Genomic DNA, 21240 nt, shown 5'->3' with positions numbered 1-21240 from the left:
GTGTAATTCTGAAAGCAATAGCGAACATCTCTTTCAGATGCTTAACTAGAACTGACAGCAAGAATTTGCACCAGGTAGCTCCCAGGAGAAATGCTGAGGGTAAAGAGCTTCTCCTATGTGTTGCCCCAGCAGTCAGCACAGATCTATGTTAGGCCCGGTGGGCTTGTCTACAAGTCTCTCCCCTATCGTTGTATGAGCCATGTGAGGGCAGGGACAAGTTCACACGTATGAATCACCATTGTATTCCCTGCATCTTGCACAGTGCCTGACATATAGTATACATTTAATACATGTTTCTAGAATAAACGAATGAATAGGAGAGAAGGAACTAGAGAGAAGTTAGGTCTGTATGTTATACATCTAAACTGACTTTCTCAAGGCAATACCTGTTCCCACTTGGGGTACCTGCTCCCATAAGTAAGCATGAACTATGGAAACACTAGGGCACGTTACTTTTCACCAAGACTGGCCTATAAAACCCAGGACGTGAGATCTCTGCAGCCCAGAGGAAGGAGGGAAAAGCCATAGAAATTAGCTGGCCCAAGCCAGGCTGGGGCTGAGTCCTCTACACAGTAACACTCTAAGGACCTAGTGTCTAAGCCCAGATTTGGGTGGAGCGTGTACTCTCGGGTACTCCGGTTAATACAGGTGAGCAGACACCTACTGTATAACAGGTCCCTGACATAGTTTTCACACTGGTTTAATAAAATACTTAAGTTCTTCTTTACAATTTCCTTATGAATTATGTTTTAGAAACAAAGCAATTAAGGTTCAAAGAGATTCGATGGTCCACCCAAGGTTGTACAGTTAATAAACACAGGATAAGAGATCAGCATTTGTGCCAGGTTCCAAGGTCTATGCTTCTTGCACAGTCTTACAGGGTCAAGGTGGAGCAAGGGTCCAGGGAGACAGGACAGCCCAAGCCACTGTGGCCAGCCCTGGGGATGAATGTCCTCAGCCAACCTGATGGGACAGCCCACGAGTACCGGGCTCTGAGCCAAAGAGTCAATTACGGGGGCCCACAATGCCTTTTGACGTCCACTCTGATATAAGAACAGACCGGGATAGGGGTCACCTGAGCTCCCTAGAGCCTGCATCTGGAAACAGGGTGCTCAGACGTGTTCTCGCTGACGTCGGTTTTTGGAGTGACAGATGCCCTGGATGCCAGCGGGGGAGGTGGCGGGTCCTGCTGTGGCTCGAACCTCAGGAGGCTGGCACAACCCTTAAGCCCGCCCCCGCGGGCCCCTCAGCGACTTGCGGTCACCAGGACTAGCCTGCGGATCCCGGCACGTGGGTCAGAAGGGCGGAGGGCGGGAAATGCGCACCGCGCAGGACTACAAGTCCCACAATGCTCCGAGCAGCGGCGGCAGGGAAGGAGGGGGTGCCTTCAGGTGTCCGCGACCTCGGCGCCTCCCGTCCGGAAGTGCCCGAGGGTCCGCTATGGAGCTGGCGGAGCCGGGCGGTGAGTCCCCGCGCGGTGACCGCGCCCACCCCACCGCCCCGGGCCCCAGCTGGCTCCCTCTCGCCCCGCCCAGGGTTCGCCGGTGCCCTCCCGTGGCTCCGGGGGGCGGGAAGATGGGAGGGGTGATGGAGGAGTTGGGGGTGGGGAGGGCGAAGTCTCGGATTCCCGGGCGGGATCTCGGGTCCGCCTGCGGAGTGGGTTTGGAGAGGCTTCCAGGGGAGGCGCCGAGTCGGGCTGCCGCGGGGTGGGGCTTGAGTAGACCGGAGGGGCTAAGTTGGGTGGGGGGATGATGGCAGCCCTCCGAAGCTCCGAATTGCCAAAGGGTGGAGATTGACGTATGGTGTGGGGAAGGCTTGGGAAGCAGACCCCGGCCGCGGGCGGGTGGGGTTTGGTTAAATGATAGCGGGGCTGGGAGTGGAGGGCCTAGAACCCCATTTCCTTCCCCCTTGAAGAAACGTACTGATGGAGGAGTAGATAAGCTTTGGGGTGAAATAGACGAAGACGGTAAACTTTGGGATAGTAGATGGAAGATTAGGTAAGCTTTGGGGTGAAGTTTGCTGACCGTTGAATTTAGGGGAGAGGTTGCTTAGAAGATCAAGGCCCTTACATTGGGATAGTGTTTGAATGAATTGGGGAGATGGTCAAAGACCTAGAACTCAGGTTACAAAAAGTTAGGGCTTGGGATTTGGTTATGGGACGGGGCACTGGAGGGAAGTTTGGGACAACCGGGTTTCAGAACAGTATGTGCCCCAGGGTGGAGCATGGGTAAGGGGGCAGAGTTTGGTGGGGTGGGGTCAGGAGCCTGTTGGAGTTCAGGGGGCTGTTGGCCAGCGAGCCAGCCCCTCATGGGTTCTTTGTACCTCTCCAGCTCAGTAAGGTGGCAGGCAAGGCAGGTGCCATGGCCTTGATTGAAGGGGTGGGTGATGAGGTGACCGTCCTTTTCGCGGTGCTTGCCTGCCTTCTGGTGCTGGCTCTCGCCTGGGTCTCAACACACACCGCGGAGGGTGCCGACCCACTGCCCCAGCCATCAGGGACTCCAACACCAGCACAGCCCAGTGAAACCATGGCGGTCACCGGCAGCATCAGAGGGGAGGCCCCAGGAGCCGAGACCCCCAGCTTGAGACACAGAGGTCAGGCTGCACAGCCAGAGCCTGGCATGGGGCTCTCAGCAACATCGCCGTCGCCGGACTCCCCCCAGGAGCCCCTAGTGCTGCGGCTGAAATTCCTCAACGATTCAGAGCAGGTGGCCAGGGCCTGGCCCCACGATACCATTGGCTCCCTGAAAAGGTAAGCTGGGATGAGGACAGGAAAGAAATTCTAAAGATTGGGGTGGGAGTGATTACAAACCCAGAAGGGCCACCAGAGAGATCTGAGACTTCCCCCTCCTTCTATGGACGAGGGAACTGAGGTCCCCACATCGCGCACTGTATCATTCCCCTGTAGCAGGAGGGGACCCCCGTAGACGCCACCACCTGGGTGGTGGGTGGAGGCAAAGGTGAGGGGTGGGAGTGTTGTTGTGGGCAAGGGACCAGGATTGCCTGAGGCCTGCTCTCTTACCCAGGTCCCTCTCTCCTCAGGACCCAGTTTCCCGGCCGGGAACAGCAGGTGCGACTCATCTACCAAGGGCAACTGCTAGGAGACGACACCCAGACCCTGGGCAGCCTTCACCTCCCGCCCAACTGCGTTCTCCACTGCCACGTGTCCACGCGCGTCGGTCCCCCACACCCCCCTTGCCCACCGGGGTCAGAGCCAGGCCCCTCCGGGCTGGAAATAGGCAGCCTGCTGCTGCCGCTCCTGCTGCTGCTGCTGCTGCTGCTCTGGTATTGCCAGATCCAGTACCGGCCCTTCTTTCCCCTGACCGCCACCCTGGGTCTGGCCGGCTTCACCCTGCTCCTCAGTCTCCTGGCCTTTGCCATGTACCGCCCGTAGTGCCTCCACGGGCTCTCGGAAGCGTTGCTGGCCCCTCTGGACCTTGCTCCCCACGACACAGTGGGCGCTGTTGTCTGCCCAGGCCCACCTCTCCGGCCTGCCTCTTCCCACTACCCTGGAGCCCAGCGCTGCGCAGCAGAGCGCTCCGGGAGGCGGCCGAGGCCCCTCGCTGTGACCTCCATGGCTCGGGGCCACCTCCCGGGGCTGCTGGCTCTCAGCCCCCATTGACAGTCAGCTCCTCGGGGTCGGGCAGCTGTTGTCACTGCCTTGGCCCTGGGCAGAGCCGGGCTACACCCCTGGGCCCTTCTTAGTACTCTGCCTGAGGACCCAGCCACCTCTAGTCCCTAATAGCTCATTGGGCTGATTTGAGGACCTAAGGACTGCGGGGGCGCTGGGGAAGAGGATCTGGGAGGGGCAGAGGGATTGTGTGGGACACGTGCAGATTAAATAACTGTGAAGTTTTCACTCCTGGTGTGTGTCTGGGTGTGTGGGCCCGTGGGGGTATTGGACGGGGAGCCCCTGCCCACTGGGAGTTAATGCGTGAAGGGCGCGGACGGAGCCCTCCCGGTGCTCCCAACATTACAAGACAGGCCGCCGACTTCCGCTCTCTCTTCGCCCCAGTCTCCGCTCCTGGCCCTTTGGCTCCGCCCCTCCGCCCCCGGCACCGCCCCGGCTCGGCGCGCGCAGCTTCCCGGAAGCGGGGGGCGGGGCGTGCGACGCCGGGGCGCGCGGGGCCTGACGGGAGCCACGTCTGTGCTGGTCGGGGGCTGAGACGCAATTGGCGTCCAGACCGCGGTCCGGGGGTTGCTGGGAAGATGGCGGACTCGGTGGCCGGCCGATGAGGAGGCCGCGGGGGGAGCCCGGCTCCCCGGCCCCGAGACCGACTGAGGGAGCGACCTGCGCGGGGCCTGGGGAGCCATGTAGGGGTGGCGCCTACGGGGCGGGCTGCGGGAGGGCGGCGGGAGTTGGTGTTGGTGACCGTGACCACGGTCTTCTGGCGTTGCCGGGCCCGGGTGGGTGTGGGGGCCCCTGACACGGCGGACTCCGCGCCATTGCAAAGCTGCGCGCTCGGGCTCCACAGCGCCCTGCGAGGTGGGCGCTGCGTTCTCGTTTCACGGGCGAGGAGGCTTGGGCAGAGAGACGAAGCCACTTGTCCAAGGTCATGCAGCTGGTAAGTGGGAGCGCCCAGCATGGAACCCAGGACCGCCCGGCTGCCGAGCCCGCGTTCCACCCTCCTTGCCGCTGCCGCCTCCTGCGGGAGGGGGAGGTGGTCGGGAGGGCGTATCGACGGGGCAAGCTGGGCTCCAGGCTGGGCACGACCACTAACCCGATTCGTGACCTCGGGCTTAACCCCTTTTCCTCTCTGGGCCTTGGTTTCTCCACCTGTGAAACTGAGGTAGTGCCAACCCTGCCTACCACCGCAAAGGCGTGTGTGGAGCATCGGAGGAGATACGTAGTGCATGTGGACTTGCTTTGTAAATATCACGGTGCTGAGTTACACTGAAGGTGCTGTTTCAAAGGATGGAAGGAGGCCGAGAGGGGCGGGGTGGGAAGAAGACTAGAGCAGTCACAAGGAAGGGTGAACATGAGTGGGTTGCTCTGACCTCTGGGCCCTCTGAATGGGGACTGAGGTCAGGAGTAGATAGCCGGTTTTTCTCCCCTTTGGAGAAAACCTCACCCCCTTTTCTGGGCTGCCCCTCAGGGTCTCCATCACCCAACTCCATGCTTCGAGTCCTGCTCTCTGCCCAGGCCTCTGCTGCTCGGCTGTCTGGCCTGCTGCTGCTCCCGCCAGTACAGCCCTGCTGTCTGGGGCCCAGCAAGTGGGGGGACCGGCCTCCTGGAGGAGGCCTCCATGCAGGCCCTGTTCAGGGGCTACAGCGGCTTCTGGAACAGGCGAGGAGCCCTGGGGAGCTGCTGCGTTGGCTGGGCCAGAACCCCACCAAGGTGCGCGCCCATCACTACCCTGTGGCACTTCGTCGTCTGGGCCAGCTCTTGGGGTCTCAGCCACGGCCCCCTCCCGTGGAGCAGGCCACACTACAGGACTTGAGTCAGCTCATCATCCGAAACTGCCCCTCCTTTGATATTCACACCATCCACGTGTGTCTGCACCTTGCAGTCTTACTTGGTGAGGAGGGTGTCTGGGGGGTGGGTGTTAACGGAAGAATAGAGAAAGAGCATAGAAGACCCAAGATCACTGACAGAATTCACCTCTCAGGCTTTGCCAGGAATGGTACATGGCCTGGCACACTTGGTGCTGCTCCCCTGTATCCACAGCAGACACCAGGAGTCCAGCAGCATTCGTTCCAGCATAGCTAGGGGTGCCAACCCTGATTCCTTCCAACACAGTGCTCTAGGAAGCCACTACAGTTTGTCACCGTTGGCGTGCAATGAGAGCTTATTTGCCATGTTTGTATAAGGTCTTCCCCACAGACTGTTGTGATACCTCACGTTCACGTGGTATTTCACATTTCTCCAGTGCTACTTACACTATAGCAACCCTTCCATCCAGAACATGGAGACGTGAAAGGTTGGGAATTCACCAACTGAACCCCATGACTGGAACAGAGCAGCTCCCCGTTACCAGGCCTGCCTCCTCTGACCCTCTCCCTCTCAGGCTTCCCGTCCGATGGGCCCCTGATGTGTGCCCTGGAGCAGGAGAGAAGGTTCCGCCTCCCTCCGAAGCCACCTCCCACTCTGCAACCTGGCCTGCGCGGTGGGCAAAGATTGGAAGCTGCTCTGAGCTGCCCGCGTTTCCTGAGGCGACCGCGGCAGCACCTCATCCGCAGCCTGGCAGGTGCTGGAGGGGACTGAAGGCAGGTGGCGGGAGGGGCTGAAGAGGAGGCAGGTGGTGTCTTCAGGCTGAGGTGGAATCTAGTTGAGATCTGGCCTGAGGGTCCACCATAATAGGCTGTTCTTCACAGAGGCCAGGCCAGAGGAACTGACTCCCCACGTGATGGTGCTCCTGGCCCAGCACCTGGCCCGGCACCGGTTGCGGGAGCCCCAGCTTCTGGAAGCCATTGCCCACTTCCTGGTGGTCCAGGAAGCCCAGCTCAGCAGCAAGGTGGGATTACCTGCCACCCTGCCATGCTCCTCTCCTAGCCCTCCTCTGTGTCAGGCCCTGCCCCCTGTTCAGCTTGATTGGCTGCCTCCTGCAGCAGACAACCAGCCAGGCTCTCTGCTCGGTCCCCTGGGGTTTCATCTTTGCTCACCCCCACCTGGCTCGTCCACCTACCCAGCGTGTGTGCCGGGTTCTCTGCAGTTCTCCGCACTCGGCGCTGTCTTAGCTTCGTTGAGCCCACTCCTCTAAGTCTTCAGGGCCAGACTTAGCGATGTCTCCTCCACTGGTTTGATTAATGACATGGGGCTCAAGACACTGGTTATGCTGTCGAACTTCTGGTGTGTACGTCAGGGTAGAGGGATTGTTCTGCCTTTACAGAGACATGATAAGCGTGCAGGCCAAGCCTCCCTGAGGTTCAGCTTGTGAAGGATATTGGAGAATTGTTTCGTGCTGGGTGAAGGGCTGCTCTTCCTCCACAGGTGGTACAGAAGTTGGTCCTGCCCTTTGGGCGGCTGAACTATCTGCCCCTGGAACAGCAGTTTATGCCCTGCCTTGAGAGGATCCTGGCTCGGGAAGCAGGGGTGGCTCCCCTGGCTACTGTCAACATCTTGATGTCACTGTGCCAGCTGCGGTGTCTGCCCTTCAGAGCCCTGCACTTTGTCTTTTCCCCAAGTTTCATCAACCACATCAGTGGTGCGCGGACGGGAGGGCTGGCTGGGGACTCGGGGGCCAGCGGGCAGGGGAAAGTGGGGGTGGGAGTCTGCAGACCCGCGAGCCTCAGCCCTGCTTTCCCACAGGCACCCCTCATGCCCTGATTGTGCGGCGCTACCTCTCCCTGCTAGACACGGCCGTGGAGCTGGAGCTTCCAGGATACCGGGGTCCCCGCCTTCCCCGAAGGCAGCAAGTGCCCATCTTCCCCCAGCCACTCATCACTGACCGTGCCCGCTGCAAGTACAGGTGGATGGGGCGGCTTGGGGGAGGGGAGGGGACCAGCCTGCAGGAAGCAGAGTAGAAAAGCCAGGAGGACCCTGAACTGTCCATGCTGATGACCCACTCTTAGCAGTCGTAGAGGGAAAAAAATGGGCCTTGGGACATCAAAGGCATTTGCCCAGGGCCAAGCCTCCTGAACCTTCCATATCGGTGTTTGTTCCCCCTCCCGTCTCAGTCACAAGGATATAGTGGCGGAGGGGCTGCGCCAGCTGCTAGGGGAGGAGAAGTACCGACAGGACCTGACTGTGCCTCCAGGCTACTGCACAGGTGAACTGCAGGCGGGCAGGTGGGTGGCCGGCGGGGGATACAGAGCCTTGGCGAGAAGCCAGTGGCCCTTTCTCTCCCCCCTTCCCCCGTTCCAGACTTCCTGCTGTGTGTGAGCAGCTCTGGTGCTGTGCTTCCCGTGAGGACCCAGGACCCCTTCCTACCCTACCCTCCCAGGTCCTGTCCCCAGGGCCAGGCTGCCTCTCAGCCCACTACCCACGACCCTGCCCAGAGGTAAGGGAAGAGGGCGGGAGAGCCCCCCTGCCTCTGTGGACACCACCCTGAACATGGTCCACTCCCTCCAGGGTGGTGCTGATGCTGCGAGAACGCTGGCATTTCTGCCGGGACGGCCGAGTGCTGCTGGGCTCACGGGCCCTACGGGAGCGGCACCTGGGCCTGCTGGGCTACCAGCTCCTGCCGGTGAGAGCACCCCCGCCCCGGGAGAGACTCCATGCCAGCCTCACGCCCCTCGCCCAGTCCACAGACCCCGTGGGTAACCTGCCGCTCCCCCTCCCCTGCAGCTACCCTTCGAGGAACTGGAGTCACAGAGAGGCCTGCCCCAGCTCAAGAGCTACCTGAGGCAGAAGCTCCAGGCCTTGGGCCTCCGCTGGGGGCCTGAAGGGGGGTGAAGGGGGTACACTTGGGGCTCAGGATGACCCCCTGATGAGGGGTGGACAATTTGCACTTTGGCTCTCTATCTTTTGGTTTCTCATTAAAGTCCCTTTCCTTGCCCATCGTGCATCTCATTTCTGGGACAGGGAGCGGGCTGGGCCCCCCCTTTGCCATCCACGCTCCCTCCCCATATAGAGACAGAAGGCCAGAGGTAGGTGGGGGCCGAAGCACTTTACTGTAGGGGAGTGGGGATGGTATGGGGACTTTAAATTATTCACTTAAATAAAAACGAGGGAGGGAATGGAGAGAGCACCCCCCAGCCCCTGCTCCCTCTGTCCGTCCATCCCTTGGCTGTGGTCCAGGCAGCAGCTACACAGGCATGGGCATCTCGTTGTACTCGTCCACACCCTCCCGCTCATCGAACACTGGCTCCGCCTCATTAGCATCCAGCTGTGGGGGGGAGGGGATCAAGAAGGTCGATCCTGACCTCAACCTGGGTGGGGACCCCAGATGGGGCCGGTGGCGCTGGGGGAGGGGCAGGAGGCCTTACGCATTTCATCTCTCGCTCGGTGAAGATGCGGGTGAGCACCACCATACGGAGGGGCACGGTGAGGATGAGGATGAAGGGGAAGGCCAGGGAGGCAGCTGTGGACATGACAGCCCAGAGCAGGGCCAAGCAGAGCAGCTGCAGGGCTGTGAACAGGTGCATCCGGAGGGTCCGAACCTGGGGGTGGGTGGGATATGACAGGTGAGCCGAGGCTTCTCCCCAGCACTGGAGGGCCCTGGTCCCTTGGAGGGCCACCAGGGCCTGCCACCTCTGGAAGATGGGTGACCCTTTCTCCCTCTATGGGGATGGCGGTGGCAGTCCTTTTTTGGGTGCTTACCAGAGCCGGGTCCGCACAGACTAAACGGTGGCTGAACACAATGGGCAGATGGGGGGCTGGAGAGTGACTGCCGCGGACCAGGAGGGGGCAGAGGCATGGGGCTCTTCCAAGTGGGGTCTTACCTTCTTGACATAGGTCACGTCTGGGTGGTGCTTGGGGGGCATGAGCAGCAGGTGCAGCCGCTCATAGAACTGGATCCCATTAAGGGAGGTAACTCCCATGTACAGAAAAATTCCAAAGAGCACAGCCAGGGGTATCTGCCGGAGCAGATCCCCGATAACCAAGGAAAGACCTGGGGGAGGAGAGGGAGAAAGAGCTGGCCCGGGGGCTTCCCAGCCCCCGAGATGGCACGGGAAGGCTGGGGCAAGAGCTAAACATACCTACAAGCAGGGCAACCAGCAGCCCCGTTACCCGCTGCTCCTTGACCTCCTGGATCTTGGGCTTGTCCCCAGGCGCCACAGCCTTGCTCATGACGGTGAGTGCGTTGGCATGAGTGACGGAGCGCACGGTGGCAGCAGCCAACCAGGGCAGGCCAAAGAGGGCGCAGATGCCGCCCATGGCCACAATGAGCAGCAGGTCCAGGTGGAAGCCAGATCCCTTCTGCAGCATGCGCTCCTTCTTGGAGATGATCAGCCTGGGTGGGGACAGGCACTCCCTGATGCCCGCAGCCCTGGGCCCAGCCTGGCAGACAACTGTGTCTTCCCGGAGCTCCCAGCCAGGAGCCTCTATCTGCCTTTGGAATCTGGTGGTCCTGCCCATTCCATCAGGACGAGAGTTCTGTCATGAGGTGAGGCCCCTCTAGCCACCCTCCCTGCCCTTCAGGACAGCTTCCAGCCTCCACTGTGCCCATCAGTGGAACGTTCTCCTGCCTACAGAATAAATTCTAGGGGCACCTGGGTGGTGCTAAAGGTTAAACATCCGACTCTTGGTTTTGGCCCAGGTCGTGATCCCAGGGTCGTGAGATTGAGCTCAGCATGGAGTCCGCTTGAGATTCTCTTTCTCTCCCCTGCCCTCCTACTTGCGCTGTTTCTCTCTCTCAAATAAATAAATCTTCAAAAAAATAAATTCTAGGGGCCAGCCTGGCATTCCGGGCTTCCGTCACCCAGTGCACCCCATCTCCTCGCCTTGCTGGGGCTCCAGCCCTTCCACAACAACGCTGTTCCCGTCTGCAGAGCACCCCCGTCGGCTAGAACCACTCACGTGGTGATCTGAGTTTCCATGAAGATCAGGATGAAAACCAGGACAGCAGGCAGCAGGCTGGCGACCATCATCCACACGGGGAAGGGGCTGCTCTCCCCTAAAGGGTTGATGACCCAGCCCCGCTTTTCTGGGGCTGTCACTGAGAATCCGCTGGGCACGCTCAGCTTCTGTAGGGCAGAGGGTGGGGCCAGGGACCAGTGAACGGCGGAGGGAAAGACAGCCCTGAGGTGCGCTGGGCAGGGCGAATGCTGAGGGCGTGGCGTGGAAGAGGCCGGGTGTCTGCGCAGTCGAGAGGCAGCTCTGGGCTTGGGCTGGAGGGGAATCTCCGGAGCCCGGCGCCAGGCAGCCCCTCCTCACCGCGGCACGTGTTCCGCCTTACCTGGGTATAGGTGTCCTCAATACTGTAATCCACAAGCACCATGATGAGGATCGCGATGGGCACCCCGAAATCCCCAATCACCCGCCGCACCTGTGGGCAAGCACCGTGCTCAGAGGCCCCCCGCCCCGCTCCGGCCCTGACGTGGACACCCTTTCCAGCCCCCCTCCCGCCCACCCTCCGGCATTTCAGCCCACACACCCGGCCAGGGAAGAACCGGCTATTCTTGAATTTGCGCAGGAAGAAAGCGATGAAGAAGGTGCCGGCCATGAGCACCAGTGACAGCAGGGCGGTGTTGGGCTGGCCCCGGGGCCTCCCCTGCCTAGCCGGCCCCGGGGAGCTCCCGTTCCCCGGCCCCAGCGTGGCTCCTGCCCCATGCCACGTGCTGTTCTCGCCGCTGTCCGCCTCAGAGCTGTTGGAGACCGAACAGCCGTGGAGGGGATGTTCCTGGAAGATCTAGGGAGAGGACAAAGGACTCCATCAGCCAAAGTGGAGAGCTTTCTGGGCGCGGATATATGCTGAGTAGGGCAGGCAGGGTAGGAGATGGCAGGCCTGGCCTTAAGGGGCTTTTTTTTTTTTTTTTTTTTAATTTATTTGGCAGAAAGAGAGAGCACAAGCGGGGGAGTGGCAGAGGGAGAGAAAGCAGCAGACTCCCTGCTGAGCAGGGAGCCCAGATGAGACTTGATCCCAGGACCCTGAGATCATGACCTGAGCTGAAGGCAGACGCCTCACTGACTGAGCCCCCCCTAGGCGCTCCCGGGCTTGTCTTGTTGATCAAGAAAATGAGTGAAGTGACCGGATGGGAGCAAGGGAAACGGGATTCAGGCAGTGGGGGCATAGCTGCAGCCAGGCCTGGCCGGGCAGGATGCGGAGCGCAGAGGACCACAGGGGCGTGTCCTCTCCTAAGCCTCACTCGGGCACAGCTCCAAGGCCCAGACTGTGACTGTGTGTGTCATCTTGGGGCCCTTTCTCTTTGACACTTCTGGACTGTCTGCCACTTTAACAAAATGACATGTTTCCTTTGTTATTAAAAATGTGTGAGTTTTTAAGATTGACCTGAAGTCCCGGGATGTGTGTTGGTGACAGGGAGGGTGGTGAGGGGCCAGGAGGAAGAACCAGCCCGTGCTCCATGCACTTCCTGGACCGCAGCCCAGGGGACCTCTGGGCTAGCCTGGGACCTCCTACCCCAAAGCAAGGGCACGAGAAGGGCAGTAGGCTCCCCGGCTCCCTCCGGTCCCAAGGTCTCACCCCTCCCGACCCAGCTCTCACAGCAGGGCCTGCTCACCTTGACCAGCTTGTAAAACGTCTCATAGATGAAGATGAGGGAGATGAGGAAGGCAAAGATCTCCTGGGTGAAACGGGAGACAAAGCGCACCAGGAAGCTCCCCTCCAGGGCCACCATGAGCAGGGCGAGGAACACCAGCCAGAAGCCGATCCACACGCGGCCCACCAGGTACTCTAGGTTGTTGCTGCTGCAGAACTGCGCGCGGGGGGGGGGGGGGGGGGGGGGGGGGCAGTCAGGTCCCAGAGCCCAGGGGCTAGCGAGGTGGGCGTGTTCGGGGAACAGGAGGGGCAGCCGGAGCAGGGCAGGAAGAGCCAGCCCCCTACTAGGCCGGGGGCCCTTACCGAGAAGAAGGCCTCCTCAAAGACCAGCAGGGGCCCGGAGAAGCCGATCACCAGCAGCGGCTGGGCCCCCAGCAGGCAGAAGACCACACCCTGGAGCGCCGTGGACATGATCAGCTCCGACACCCCAATCAGGTCCTGAGTCTTCTCTCCTGGGGTGGCAGGAAGCGGCTCAGGAGCCGGCAGCCAGGGCGCTGGGCATGCCCTGCCCCCGTGCCCCCCCCCAACCCCTGGAAGCCTCTCCTTACCCAGCAGCCCCCCGAAGGTGATGGCAGGAGACAGGGCCGCGAAGTAGATGAAGATGACAGCAGCCAGGCACTGGGGGTCGAGTGCATCTCGGAAGTCACTCAGGTAGTGGGGATAGCGGCGCCGCACATCCCGGATCAGGCCCCCAAAGGGCCGGCCCGTCCGCCGGAGGGGATCGTCTTCGACTGCACCCGCCACCTCTACCATCTGCAGGAGCGCTGCAACCCGGGCCTCCGTCAGGGCGCCCGCCGCAGCCCCCCCTGTGCTCGGCTCCCTCCTCCACGTGCACACAGACCACCCCGACCTGAGCCCCGGAGCCCCCGCAGGGGGCCCGTACCCTTGTCTTGTGCTGACTTGGGCTCCAACCCAGCCCCAGGGGGCAACAGCCGGCCCTGCTCCTCCCGCTTCTTGAGCATCTGGCGCTGGAAGTGAGCGACGGAGCGCAGCAGCTCCTCGCCCTGCACTTCCGAGGGCGGCAGCACCACACTGCAGTCCAGGAAGGCGTTGATGGCGGTCAGCAGGTCCTCCCGCTCGTCGGCCAGGTAGGCTGCCTCGTGGAATTGCTGCCAAAGCAGGCCCAGGGCCGGTGAGGGTGCGGGGCAAGGGCCGGGGTCCCGGAGCGGGGCCGGGGTGGGGGGGGCATGGGGGGAGGTGTCCCCGCGGGCGCCAGGGAGGGCCTGACCTTATCAGACATGAGGGTGGAGATGGAGCGGCCGATCTCGTGGTAGTCCATGTTGGCGCTGCTCGGGCCCAGAAGCAGGAAGAGGAAGCGCACGGGCACGGGCACCTCCAGCACCGCGTCCAGCTCCACCGCCTCCCGCAGCCGCACGAAGGCCATGGTGGGGCGGGAGAGGAACTCCACACAGCCTAGGGGCAGGGTGCCATCGTGGGCTAAGCGAGGCCACAGGCCGCTCCCCAGCCCCCAGCCCCCAGCCCCAGGGTGGTACCAAGGCAGGCCTGGCCGTCGCCACCCCCCACCCGCAAGACTTGTCCACGTACCCACAAGGACCACTGTGGCCTCCGCATTCTCAGGGATCTTCTCCAGCAGCTTCAGTTCGTGCTTGGACTTGGAGCGAGTGATGCCGGCTGGTGGGGCTGGAGGTGGTAGCTCCCGCTGGGGATGCAGAACGGAGCTCAGCCCGGCCAGGCACCCCTCGGCTTATTCACACCGGGATCGCACGCAGCCCTGCAGCCCGCGGGGGTGACTGGGACCTGAACCAGCCAGCGCCTACCCGTTCCCCTCACCTCTCGTTCCACCTCTAGCCGAGTCTCAGGAACACCTCCGATGAGAGGCTCAGTGACATGTGGATCACTCTCGGCCCCCTGGCCATGGTGATGCCCAAGCAGGGAGCCAAGGGAGCCGGCTGAGATGTTTCGAGGGAAGGAGAAGTCCTTCTCATCACTCGGGTGGCTGGGAGAGCAGAGGGCAGTGAGGGAAGGAGGCAGTGGCCAGGGCAAGGGGGGAGGCAGGCAGGAGCAGCAGGTGGGGCCTCACCTGTGTTTCAGGAGCAGGGCCCGCAGCACGTTGGCTCTGTCCTCAGCCTTGATCTGGTCGGAGATGACCATCTGCTCCACCACCTGGTGGGCCACCCCTGGCAGGGTCTGCTGGTCCAGGTCCAAAAGCACAGCCCCTGGAATAAGGATGGCATGGACGGGCCCTCATCCCCAGGCAAGAAGCGAGGGCAGGGGGTGGAAGGGAGAGAGAACCAGGGACGAGGGGGCAGCCAGATAAGCACGGTCCAGGGACGGAGCACTGCCGCAGAAACCAGGAGCAGGGCTCAAGACCCAAGCCCCATCATGTCTCTGACCCATCACGTCCACTCCTTCTGACCTTCTCCCACAGGCATGTGGTGGGGCTCAGCAGAGGCCACAGAGGCAGGGCCCTCCCAGAGGTCCCTTCCAAGGAGCACGCAGCCTCCGCTAGGGCGCACCAGGCCATCCACTCAGATGGGGCCACTCTTTGCTGCTAGAAAGTTCCTCCTTTCAGTGAGCCACACGCTACCTCCCCTAGCATCCACTCTCGAGTCCTAGTTTTGCCCTCTGAGCACGACATGGCCCATCTGTGGCCTTGAGCCATCTGAAGATGTCACCCTCCAGACTGGGCTCCTCGGCTTCCCCAAGTCCAACAGCTGCTCATGGGACAGTTTCCAGATCTTTCTACCCGGTCATTGCTCTGAACTACTATTTTATATAGAAACGGAAGTCCTTTCAAAAGTAACGAAGTCATCTTTCTGTCGAGGTCAACTTGTAGGAACACAGAACCAGACAACGAACAGAACCATTTAAACAAAAATTGGGGGTGCCTGGGTGGCTCTATCGGTTAAGCATCTGCCTTCGGCTCAGGTCATGATCCCGGGGTCCCGGGATCAAACCCTGCGTTGGGCTCCCTGCTCAGCAGGGAGTCTGCTTCTCCCTCTGCCTCTACCCTTCCACCCTTCCTCGTTCTGTCTCTCTCTCCCTCTCTCTCTCATGGTCTCTCTCAAATAAATAAATAAATAAAATCTTAAAAAAACAAAACAAAAACAAAAAAATGGGTGTGACAACTAATAGAACCGAAGGCCTCTGAGCAGCCAGAATGGAGACCCCAAAGCCCAGCGATAAAGCATCTGCATGTTGGCACCTCCCCCAAAGCTTGAGAGCTCCCCTCCGAGCCTATTTACTCCTGGTTTCCAGAAACAATTCTGACAGCAGGGTTCTGAATCCTCAGCTGCTTAGACATAGGCCTTCTGACAGCAACTGGGAGCGACTTCTCCAAAAGGAAGGCAGAAACAAACACAGAGCCCAGACCTCAGAGACCTCAAGAGTCTCGCACCTTGGTCACTTAGTGCAAGTCAGATAGCCCGCGGGGCACCTCGCTGGCTCAGTTGGAGAGCATGCAGCTCCTGATCTTGGGGTTGTGAGTTTGAGCCCCACTCTGGGTGCACAGATGACTTAAAAATAAAATTATTAAAAAAAAAAAAAACAATAACAACAAAACCCCCTTACATAGCCCTATAGATTAGATCATTTCAGAAAAGTTTCCATAGACATTCTTTAAAAACATGTCGCCATCCCAAACATACCAGCTTCGGTTATCTGAAAACATCACTTAAAGGAGCTATTTGCTAAAAATGCCAGATAAGAGAGACCGCTGTCGATCCTGCCCCGCGATCACCAATGACAGAGCCCCAGCCACGACAGGCTATATGACGTCATGAGAAGAGGAGGCTCCTTCCTGGGCTGGGGTAACAGTACACCCAGTGCTGCTCACGGCACCATTTGGGGGATTCTGGTCCTCAGCGAACGGGCTTAGCTGGCAGGATTTCCCCAGGGGGGCGGGGGAGGGTGGCGCAGGGTACCATGGGCCAGGGTCCGGCGGAGCTCCAGGAGGCTGCGGAAGGAGAGGGAGGCCACATGCGGCTTCCCCCAGCGCTCCGTCTCCTCCTCCACATCCTCCTCGAATTTGATCCAGCGCGCTGTTTCCCGCCACTGAGGCTCCTGGTTTTTGTCCAGCAGCAACTCGTTCAGCTCCACAAATACCTTGGGATAGAAGACGAGAGGCACGGCAAGGTCAGAGCCAGGGGGCCCCAGGGACTGTTCTCCAAGACGAGCAGCGTCAGGGTGGGCCTTGAGCCGGCACGGCACCGCGCACCGTACAGAGGCACAGGCCTAGCAAGATCTTAACCAAACTGACCCTCTCTTTGCCTCATCTGTAAAATGGGACTACTACTACTTCCCACCTTAAAGGCCTGTTACGGGGAATCAAAAGAAAGCATACAAAACCCTGAGCACCGTCCACGAGGTAGGAAGTGCTTGAGGAACGGTCACCACACACAGGCACGCACGCGCACATGCACGCACGCGACACTGGAATGTTGTGTGCTTCCGTGGATGCGAATTCAAGAACTGACAAAGCTGACCAAGAATGACAGAGCAGTCACAGCTGACGGCACTGAGCAGAGGCACGAAGGAAGAGAGTGTGGAAAACATTCTCTGTCTAGGCAGAGTTAGCCAGCTGTTTACATGTGTAAAGAGTCACCAAGCCCTACACTCAGCCCCAGGGCACCTCCCTGGATGCTGTTAGGCCTCAATAAAAAGGTAACAAAAATCCACTGGAAGGGGTGGGGTTGAGAACCAGATTGCTGTAGTCTAAGATGGGCGGTGTTCCTAAGGAACTGAGTGATCTTGGTCAATCACTGCCCCTGACTATGGCTGATGCCAACTGGGCTGTGTACCGCGCCACGGAGCCACCTCTAGCCCAGAGGGCCCTAAGCTTCTCACGGCCAGCGGCCAGAAAGCGGCCATCATATAGTAATCAACAGTGTCTAAGATGTGAATCGGTATCCTAACACCCAAATCAACAATGTCAAGGACTCTCGTGCAGTGTACAACCTTCACAACCACATATGGCAGTCCTGTTGGCGATTACTGCTGGCGTGTGTGTGGGCGGGGGGAGCCCGTGGGGAGGAAATGGATAGGGAGATAATGGCAGAGCGAGTAGTGGAGCACAGTACCTCGTGGGGCTTGTGGGGGGGCCCGGGGCCGGGTCCGAGGCGTGGGGCCAGGCTCTCGCCCTTCCCGGCCGCCTTGTCCAGACCCTTTGGCATTCTTCCGCACCAAGTGCCGCCGCACTCCAGGAACGTCCTCAAACCGGTGACCTATGGGGGGGGGGGCAGGGTCAGGCTTCCCCTCCCTCTTCCTCCTGTTCCCACCAGCACTGGGCTTCGCCTGGCCAGCACTCACTCTTCATGAGGTCTAGGTCAGCGGTGGCCAGCGTCTGGGCCTCACTCTCGTCTGTGGGGACTCGGGGCAGCAGTGCCTGCTCAGCCCCCGTCATGCTCCCGATGCGTCTCCTCTCCTGCAGATTGTAGCTTCGGTGCCCGGGCTGTGCCTTGGTCAGGGGACGCGCGGAGGCTCCCCCGTCATCGCCTCCAGCGGCACCACTGGCCACGGCCACCACCTCCTCCACCGGGGCTCTGCACAGACGGAGCAGCTATGAGCCAGAGCCACGCAGGGGAGACCCGGACCCCACCCTCCTCGTTTCCCCACTCTCGGTGGGCGCCAACGTGGAACGGCGAGCCTCCCCCAAGCAGATGCGGCCTGCGATGTGGCTCTGCCCTTTATGGGCCGCGCCGCCGGAGCCGTCACACAAGCCCCCTCCGAACACAGCTCCTCAGAGCAAAGCAGAGGCAAGGCCAGCCTCCTCGGGTCCGGGGAGAGCTGATGTCTGCAACAGCAGCCAGGGCACAGCCTCCTTCCCCTCCAGAGCACACTCCTCCCCATGGGCTCAGGAGGGTCACAGATCCCAAGTTTCTAACCCGATGGAGTAAAGTAGGTAAAAATGGGCCTTTGAAAGTGTAGACGGCTCCCTTGCGGGCATGAGAATATGAGCTTGTCCTTAGAGGTGCAAACTTCTGCGCCTGTTCCCAAACCAGGATGTCTCCTTGCTCTCTGCCACGGCGCTCAGCCCCTGCCACACCACTCTGAACTGCTCTCCCACAGCTCCAAGCCCGTGTCCCCCATCCACGACGAGAAGAATCCCCCATCAGGCTTTCTACACCCACCCCGGTGCTCTCTGCTCTGCCTGCACCCCTGCCCACAGATCTGACCCACTTTTCCAATGCCATGCGCTCCCTGAGGCTCCTCCCCCTGCCCCTGGCCCGCCCGCCAGCATGTGCCCCCGTGCAGACGGCCGCCGTGGGCTCGGTGCCACCCGCCCCGCCTGTCTCCCCAGCGAGTCAGGCAGCCCGCCCCCCTTCCCTGCAGCCCTTCACGCTGCGCTGCCTGGCACCCAGAAAACAACAGGTCCACGATAGTGGTGACCTTGAGACCCAGTTCAAAGTGATTTCCTCCAAGAAGCCTTCTCCAGCTAACACCCCCAAACTCCAATCCCCCACTGATACGGACATGGTGCCCAGATTTGCCCTTCAGCACAGTGACTTTTCTGATGCCACTTTTCTGAGGCAGCTCCCCAAGGGCGGAAGAGGGGTCTCCTGGTCTCCTCACACCTTTGGGGCCCCAGGCAGGTGCACGGAGGTTACCGACCCAATCCCTGATCCAGCGCTTGATGCTACGCCACCTGACGTCATAGGTGGGGGAGCAGGTGGGAGTGCTTAGCATGCACACCTGTCCCGCGCCACGGCAACCCACACTTAAGCCTTAATTCAGACCACCCTTTAATCCCTGCAAGCACTTGTGAGAAAGGTTCCGTTATTCTTGGCTTGCACATGGGAAGGCTCGGACAGGCTGTACTTGCCCAAAGGGGCAGGGCTGGGAGTTGAACCCCAATCTGAGGCTCCCGAGGCTCATGCTCTTTTCCCCACATCACGTCACTGACACCAGTGGGGGAGGTCTCTATCTGGGGACACTTACCCGGTCTGGGCCCCTTTGCTGGCCCGGGGAGCCGCCTCCTGGTGGGACAGCGGTGGGGGAGGAGACGGACTGGTCCTTTCTGCCTTCCGGTCAGCACCTTCATCCTCTTGGAGGAAGAACTGGAACAGGAACCCATGGGGGCAGGTGAGGCCAGGCCAGGGACCCTGAAGATACCCCCAGGAGCCCCGCCCCAACTCACTTGCACCGAAGAGGGTGTGGAGGCAGGGGATGGCTGGGTGAGTGCCCGGGCCCCCTCGGCCTCACTGGCCTCATCCTCATCTTCCTCCCCCTCCTCAATGGTGGGGGTCTCCCCAGTGGGGGAGGCTCCAGGGCGCCTTCGAGGCTTCCGCCCTGGGCCCTGGGGTGTCTTGCGGCGGCGGGTGTCCGGAGGCAGGTGGGTGGACAGAGGGTGATGGATGTGGTGCGAGGATTGGCGGTGGTCTGCAGGCAGAAGGGGACCTGGCTGCAGGCGGGCACAGCTTCCTTCCCCTGCCATCCCAGCCCTGGGCCCCTCCCACGAGACCCCAGGCCCCTTCCTTGCTGGACAGGCAAGCCTAAGTGCCCCTGTCTCCCCCTCCCCATCGCCCCCTCACATTCAAAGTCTTCCTCCCCATAGCTGCGGCCTGGCTCCTCTCCTCCTCGGGACCCAGCCTCCTGTAGGATCTCCTCAAACCGCTCCACACCCAGAGTGCGGTGGAGTTCATCTTCCTCCTGCTCAGGGAACCCAGGCGCTGCAGGGCCCAAGCTCTCTGGCTCTGGCTGTGAGGAAAAAGAGGTGGGGAGGACACACAGGGACTCACCAAGAGTGATACCCTGAAACCCCACCCTGTGGGGCCCCAGGACCCCCCCAGCAGCCTTCCCCTCAAATGCCAGGGACCCAAACCGCCCCCCACACTCCCCAAGCAGCCTTCCCCTAAGTTCCAGGACATCGGAACCCTGGCTGTGCCCATTCTGGTCAGGTCTAGGGCAGGTGGAAAATCTCAGGAGAAATCCTGTGTCTCCAGCCCCGAGGTAAGCTGTGTGAACTGGCCAGTTCACACGGCTGATGGTGAACCAATCCCCTCTGACTGGAGTACCACTACCAGGCCCGAAAAGTAACTTCTGGAGAAGGTGCCCAAGCTGAGCGAACTCGAACTCTGAGTCAAACTGAAACCGAGCCCCCATAGGAATGCAGCGCTTCACCTTGTCAGGAATGCCCCCCCACAGCTGCACCCCACCGAGCCTGGGCCCCCACCCCCACCCCCTGGCCGCTCGCTAGCCCCGCCCCTCACCCCCCCCCCCACCTGAGTCATACTGCAGGAGAGGAGCAGCGGGACTGCGGTGGTGGCGGCCGGCGCTTCCGAGAGCTCAGCCTAGCTAAGCAGCCTGCTGCCTCGCCAGTCTCTGTCTAGCCCCCACCACCCCTGCCAGTCTCAGCTCCAGGCACCGCCAAATATTTGCTCAAGAGCTTCTGGACCTCAAGGGCATCGGGATCTCCAAGGGCGGGGTACGGAGCCCCCTCTGTGGCGGTGCCAGTGGCCAGAGCAATGAAGGGCAAGGGGAGGAGGTCTAAGAAGAAGGCGGGTCCTGGAGAGACACCAAGGTGGGGACAGGAGCGGCAGGGAGCCACAGCGATACTGGACACAAGATACAGGAGTCAGGGGCTTGCTTCCCACCTTCCCCTTGCTCCCCCCCACCTCCCAGCAGCTCTAGCCCGCTTCCCCAAGCTCCCGCTCCACTCTCACCAGAATTAGCAGCGGGAGGAAGGCGGCGAGAGGCGGCTGAAGCGAGTGAGCACGGGGAGCTAGCCAGGGTGGGGGCAGGGGGGTTGAGAGCCCCTCGCACCTGAGGCCGCAGGAGGAAGTCCATGGCTGGCAGGGGTGAACTCGGGAAGGAGGGGGAGGGGACTAGCCCGGGCCCCTTCCCAGTCACGTGCCCTTATGGACCAGATGGCCAATAAGGGGCTGATTATGGTACTTGGGGTTAATCATTACACTCCCCAGGAAAATCAGGAGGGGGCCACGTGGGGTGGTGGCCACGTGGGGCCGCGCAGGGCGGGCCTGGGTGGCACGTGGGGCCAGAGGCGGGCGTCACTGCAAGCAAACTCTGCCCAGAACCGCTGGGTGAGGACACTGCTGCTGTCTCTAAGGCTGGGTCAGAAGGGGTCGCCGGGTTAGAGACCCAGGGTCCCCAAAGTTCCTCTCTCTCTGAGGCTAAAGAACCACCCGGATCTTCAGGAAACAGCCTCAACTCCCTCCACAGGACT

The 21240-nt window shown here is 61.0% G+C and overlaps 3 protein-coding genes across 9 annotated transcripts; 2 read left to right on the top strand and 1 right to left on the bottom strand.

Annotated features, from left to right (window-relative positions):
• Nucleotides 1-1350: 1350 nt before the first annotated feature.
• On the top strand, nt 1351-3856 carry TMUB1 (transmembrane and ubiquitin like domain containing 1). The gene is made up of 3 exons (XM_026479169.4): nt 1351-1462; nt 2331-2749; nt 3040-3856. The coding sequence occupies exons 2-3, from the start codon at nt 2361-2363 to the stop codon at nt 3389-3391; spliced, it is 741 nt and encodes a 246-aa protein (XP_026334954.1). The 5' UTR covers nt 1351-1462; nt 2331-2360; the 3' UTR covers nt 3392-3856.
• A 277-nt stretch (nt 3857-4133) lies between these two features.
• FASTK (Fas activated serine/threonine kinase) lies at nt 4134-8435 on the top strand. Of its 7 annotated transcripts, none has more exons than XM_048213002.2 (10): nt 4150-4311; nt 5094-5516; nt 6006-6185; nt 6313-6452; nt 6929-7142; nt 7292-7406; nt 7615-7706; nt 7802-7937; nt 8009-8123; nt 8225-8435. In XM_048213002.2, the coding sequence occupies exons 1-10, from the start codon at nt 4230-4232 to the stop codon at nt 8330-8332; spliced, it is 1605 nt and encodes a 534-aa protein (XP_048068959.1). In that variant the 5' UTR covers nt 4150-4229; the 3' UTR covers nt 8333-8435. The 7 variants fall into 7 exon arrangements, with proteins under 7 accessions (XP_026334953.1, XP_048068959.1, XP_026334950.1 ...); XM_026479165.4 differs by having other exon boundaries at nt 7247-7406; XM_026479167.4 differs by having other exon boundaries at nt 4171-4311; nt 5094-5335; nt 7247-7406.
• A 95-nt stretch (nt 8436-8530) lies between these two features.
• Nucleotides 8531-20858, bottom strand: SLC4A2 (solute carrier family 4 member 2). The gene is given in 23 exon segments (XM_026479160.4): nt 8531-8765; nt 8866-9039; nt 9322-9491; nt 9580-9833; nt 10400-10566; nt 10779-10868; nt 10977-11231; nt 12061-12255; nt 12402-12550; nt 12647-12862; nt 12982-13207; nt 13327-13511; nt 13644-13758; nt 13890-14055; nt 14140-14275; nt 15983-16163; nt 17138-17155; nt 17157-17281; nt 17367-17599; nt 18996-19114; nt 19195-19436; nt 19589-19754; nt 20820-20858. Coding segments are annotated over 23 exon segments (3687 nt in total). The 5' UTR covers nt 20844-20858; the 3' UTR covers nt 8531-8684.
• Between the last annotated feature and the right edge of the window lie 382 nt (nt 20859-21240).

This window comes from Ursus arctos, unplaced genomic scaffold (assembly GCF_023065955.2).
Source record: "Ursus arctos isolate Adak ecotype North America unplaced genomic scaffold, UrsArc2.0 scaffold_3, whole genome shotgun sequence".
In the NCBI taxonomy this organism is placed as follows: domain Eukaryota; kingdom Metazoa; phylum Chordata; class Mammalia; order Carnivora; family Ursidae; genus Ursus; species Ursus arctos.
This window is presented reverse-complemented; position numbering and strand designations above follow the sequence as displayed.

What these genes read in the sequence shown, in the direction of transcription:
- FASTK (XM_026479162.3), top strand. Translation starts at nt 4,913, where the DNA reads ATGGAAGGAGGCCGAGAGGGGCGGGGTGGGAAGAAGACTAGAGCAGTC. An exon ending in TTTCATCAACCACATCAGTG is followed by an intron (nt 7,143 to 7,246) that starts GTGCGCGGACGG and finishes GCTTTCCCACAG; the next exon opens with GCACCCCTCATGCCCTGATT. An exon ending in GCCTCCAGGCTACTGCACAG is followed by an intron (nt 7,707 to 7,801) that starts GTGAACTGCAGG and finishes CCCCCGTTCCAG; the next exon opens with ACTTCCTGCTGTGTGTGAGC.
- TMUB1 (XM_026479169.4), top strand. Translation starts at nt 2,361, where the DNA reads ATGGCCTTGATTGAAGGGGTGGGTGATGAGGTGACCGTCCTTTTCGCG. An exon ending in ACCATTGGCTCCCTGAAAAG is followed by an intron (nt 2,750 to 3,039) that starts GTAAGCTGGGAT and finishes CTCTCTCCTCAG; the next exon opens with GACCCAGTTTCCCGGCCGGG.